This window comes from Limulus polyphemus, unplaced genomic scaffold, assembly GCF_000517525.1.
Source record: "Limulus polyphemus unplaced genomic scaffold, Limulus_polyphemus-2.1.2 Scaffold5420, whole genome shotgun sequence".
In the NCBI taxonomy this organism is placed as follows: Eukaryota; Metazoa; Arthropoda; class Merostomata; order Xiphosura; family Limulidae; genus Limulus; species Limulus polyphemus.
In genome coordinates, this window is record NW_013671030.1 from 4,647 (window position 1) to 9,535 (window position 4,889).

General features: G+C 32.6%; 1 protein-coding gene across 1 annotated transcript in view; it reads right to left on the reverse strand.

The window, feature by feature from the left end:
* LOC106472557 (cleavage stimulation factor subunit 3-like) overlaps positions 1 to 4,889 on the reverse strand; it is a 57,164-nt gene that overhangs the window by 2,875 nt on the left and 49,400 nt on the right. The window contains exons 14-17 of the mRNA XM_022401115.1: positions 3,597 to 3,701; positions 1,816 to 1,969; positions 972 to 1,066; positions 267 to 330 (exon numbers count right to left, since the gene is read on the reverse strand). Of these exons, the coding sequence (XP_022256823.1) occupies positions 267 to 330; positions 972 to 1,066; positions 1,816 to 1,969; positions 3,597 to 3,701 (418 nt within the window). The remainder of the gene's footprint in view (positions 1 to 266; positions 331 to 971; positions 1,067 to 1,815; positions 1,970 to 3,596; positions 3,702 to 4,889) is intronic.

Consider the following 4,889-nt stretch of genomic DNA (forward strand, 5'->3'; position numbering starts at 1 on the left):
CACGTTACAATTCATCCTCATCACACTTTGGTATAACTGAAAAAAGATATCATCCAGTTTCAGACAGTTTCAACTGTAAAAAAATCACGTTACAATTCATCCTCATCACACTTTGGTATAACTGAAAAAAAGATATCATCCAGAAATTTAAGATATTTCAGTTAAGAAGATGTTTATGTTTTGATATTTATCGTTATTTTGTATGTGATATCAAGGGACATTCTTATCCATCCCATAATAGCATGTAATGAAAAGCTTTTACTTACGCTCATCGGGAATGGAGCAGTTTTTAAACAGAGTCATTAATTCCTCCACGGCAACAAAAGGGCCCTGTTAAATATCAACTATGTTTTAGTCATCTTTCTAAGACGAGAACATTAAAACAGTTATATTTTACATTTCACGTTAGCGTACTTATGCCGTTCACACTCTCACTACATTCATCTCCATTCCTAAACATGATTCTCAACTAATTTGTGGATTGTGTTCAAACAAAATTCTGAAAAAAAAAACGATTCATACAAAAGAAAAAAGGCATTTTGGATATACTAACCACAAGACCTGTAATGATCTTATCCTATAAATAAACGTTGTCAAAATATCGTTTATTTAAGGTTTGCCGAGACTTTCGTTAGATCTGGACGAAAACCTCAGAGTGTGAAGTGTTATCTAAACCTATATTCAGGGCAGGTCCACTCCATAAAAACTTAAGTCCAATACATATTACTCCGCTTCAAATTCTCCTAGTTATCTAAATACATTTGATCACACAAAACAACTTACAGAAGTCTAGGATGTACCGTACTATTAGAAACTCAGTAAATCGTTTTTATAGTTTGTAACTTATTGAGAAAATATTCTAATATTCCCTAGGTATAAAACATAACTTTTTTATGCTCAACCCAAGTTAAGTTAATTCTAAGTGTATCCGACATTAAAGTGTAGCTTTTATTACCATGGTATCAACTCACATGGAAACATGATGGAGGTGGTAGATATGTCATTAGCACGGAAGCTGCAGGAGGAGGAGGGAAGATCCCACCAGGAACAGGGTGTGCACCTGTAGCTGTTGGGAAATTAAATTACTCCTTTTACAATTCTTATCTTGAGAGAGAACAGAATATTTGGTAGAATCATGGTAAGTATTTCCTAAACTGTACATAAGAATGTGGTTAAAATTGCATTCATAGCAAACAATAATGTATAAAATATTGTAAGTTTTTGTAATTTAAAGAAAATAACGTTTTTACCACATTATTTTGTAATTAATTTCTAAAAAAAACTCAATAATTTTAACACCCAAAACTTTGAAAATATGTCTTAAAAATGTCCAGATTATCACTATGAGTATCAAGTATTAAATACAAGTTAAATGACAATCACTCAACAGACTGTAAAGCATAACATGAATTCTCAAGCATCACTTACAAATTAACAAGTACCACACGGGAATTCTCAAGCATCACTTACAAATTAACAAGTACCACACAGGAATTCTCAAGCATCACTTACAAATTAACAAGTACCACACAAGAATTCTCAAGCATCACTTACAAATTAACAAGTACCACATATGAATTATTAAGCTTAAATACAAGTAACCAAGTACCACATCAGAATAATTAAGCATAACTAAAAAGTAAGAAATACCACACAGGAATTCTCAATTGTCTCATATGAAGTACCAAATCTAACGTTAATTATCAGGCATCTCATACAAGTCGTCAAGGACTGTATACCAATATCATATAAGAATTATCGATCATTTCATACACGTTATCAGGCATCACACATGAGTTATTAAACATCACATACGAATTATCTGTCTGGGTTTAAACGGAATCATTTGGTTGGTATCGGGTCGAGGGTAGTTTGGTTTTGCATCCGCTTCTTCTTCCTCCTCTTGTAAATTTTCTCGAACAGAGGAATTTGAAGTGGGTAAGTTTACCGCATGTTGCTTTGCAAGTTCCTGGAAGTAAAAAATAAAGCATTTCCTTGAATTACGAAATAAAATGAACCCTTCTAGTGACCTCAAAGTCCTCAGAAGAAACAGCCCACATGGTCAACTGTTTAGAATGGTTCTTATAAGTATTTCAAATAAACATTTAATTCTTTTAAATTTTTCACTGAGTTACATACGTCTGTTATAAAAAATTAATAACAACTTTTTTAGTTCATGGTTCCAGTGATAACGAAATGCATGAAAAACAGGAAGATCAAACTTATTACATATATATATAATTATCTCAATAAAAGAATGCAATCTGTTTGACAGATAATTTAAAAAAAACAAAAATACAGGTGCACCAAGGAAACTAGGTCATCATGCTCTTCCTTTAATGGTATTAACAAACACAGAGGTCAAAGTTTAATTTGCTGCATGATGACTTCTAACTGCATTCAGAATTGCCAAAGAGAAATCGCATACTACCTCTCTTAGGGGAACAGCACCCCTCTGCAGTGTTCTTCTCGCTTAGTGTTTGCAATACAGAAAGCTGTGATTCAGAAGAGTTAGAGCGAATAATCCCTTGATATAATTCACACTTACATACACTTATTTTGCTGCATAGAAACTAAAAGAACATAGAAATACATAAATCTTACGTATACTGCAAACCATGGTATCTGTCTGAGCGTTCACCTGTCTCTCATTTACGACAGCCACTTCCCGTGCTACATTTGAAAAGCTGTGCACGCAGACAAAGCTCAATATTCACATTTGAAATGACAGATATGAATAATGTTGATGCCAAATTTGATTTTGCCAGTGGGATATTCTACACTAAATTGTTAGGAATTAATCACACTATCATTAACATTTCAAAATGTGACGTAACTTAAAGAATAAAACTGTAGATTTACCGTATGTTATTGTTGAGAGGCTCTTATAATGATAGAAATGCTCAACAATTACTTTTCCCTGTGGGTGGTGTAAACAGGTCTGAGCTTTGGATCTGAGTGATACCAAGAATGTAACACAATTAACCTTTTAAAAGTCCACGTAATAATTTAAATTGATAGATTAAGTTAAACTTTTCCCATCACTGGGGACGGGTACTTTTGTTAGATTAACTTAAACTTTTTCCGTCACTGGGGACATTTTTACAGCTCTCCACATATTGCACCACAACTTCACCATTTGTTATTATTGCATCCGTATTTTCCACCCTTTCGTTCGGACAGATTTCGCATCAAATACCGAGTGCTTAACTTATGTGTATTTCAAACAGTTTTATCTAAATTATCCAATGGAATTGGTTTAATGCCTTTTGTAAAGTTTGTGTGTTACTTCTGTAGGAGCCAGTTTTGTTTTGTTTTTACCCATATATTAGACAAGCAAAATTACTCGTCCCCAGTGACGGAAAAAGTTTAAGTTAATCTAACAAAAGTACCCGTCCGCAATGACGGAAAAAGTTTAAGTTATTCTAACAAAAGTACCCGTCCCCAGTGACGAAAAAGTTTAAGTTAATCTAACAAAAGTACCCGTCTGCAGCGACGGAAAAAGTTTAAGTTAATCTAACAAAGGTACCCATCCCAAGTGACGGAAAAAGTTTAAGTTAATCTAATAAAAGTACCCAAAAAAAATGGGTACTTACTCGATAACCAATGGCCTTTAGCTCGGAATAAGTACACGGTAGAAGATCTAGAAATTTGTACCTATCGACAAGAAGTGCTGTTTCTTTCTCTTCAAACTCTTTCAACTGCGGAATGGTTGTTAAGAGATATCATTTTATAGTTGTTCGTCTATTAAATGTTTTCTCAGTCTGTTCAATATCTATTTCAAAGACTAAAACATATCATCCCTAACAGTGATTTCAAACTTTTATCTTATAAACCAAACTAAGAAACAAGAACCAATAATTTGTCTATTCTGATGAATAAAGTAAAACAGACTGTTGCTTCTCATTAATAGAGTTTTATTTCATTATTTTAGATGGCCTATTGATATAGCTTACACACACAAATATTACGAAAACCTCAGAATAATAAATTATAACGCATGCAGTGTCATCTTAAAAAAGTAAAAAAAAAGAACATTAAAGCTTTTGTCAGATATATATATATATATATATAAATACAATACTGATCTTTAAACTATTTATAAAGTAGTTGGAATTTATGTGAAAAGAACAAAAACTTAATATAGTACATAGCAATGAATACACTTTTTTCAACATGTCATGTTAACAAACTTACATAAGTTGACTTATACAGGGGCTATATTAACATTCATTAGTATTGTTCATGTTTAACAATTGATGTTCATGTGTACAGGGTTCATCCAATGAACAGTTATGTGTACAATAATGTTCTATGTTTACTAGTATTAACATGTATTATTAAACATACTGTAACATGAAATTAGAATTCATGTTTTTTTACATGAATTCTATTTAAATCCAAGCCTTTATCCAAAAATTCGTAGGTTGAGCTTCTCATTTCAGTAAGGCTTCCTATGTATGTTAAATATTTCCACCTTTGGAAACAATGCTATAGTGTTACTGATGTGGTGCTTTAGTTAAGCCTATAGTGTCACAGATGTGATGCTTTAGTTAAGCCTATAGTGTTACAGATGTGATGCTTTAGTTAAGCCTATGGAGTTACAAATGTGATTTAGTTAAGCCTGTAGTATTACAGATGTGATTTAGTTAAGCATGTAGTGTTACAGATGTGATTTAGTTAAGTCTGTAGTGTTTGCTGTGATTTAGTTAAGCCTGTAGTGTTCGCTGTGATTTAGTTAAGCCTGTAGTGTTTGCTATGATTTAGTTAAGCCTATAGTGTTACAGATGGGATTTAGTTAAGCCTGTAGTGTTCGCTGTGATTTAGTTAAGCCTGTAGTGTTTGCTATGATTTAGTTAAGCCTATAGTGTTACAGATGTGATTTAGTT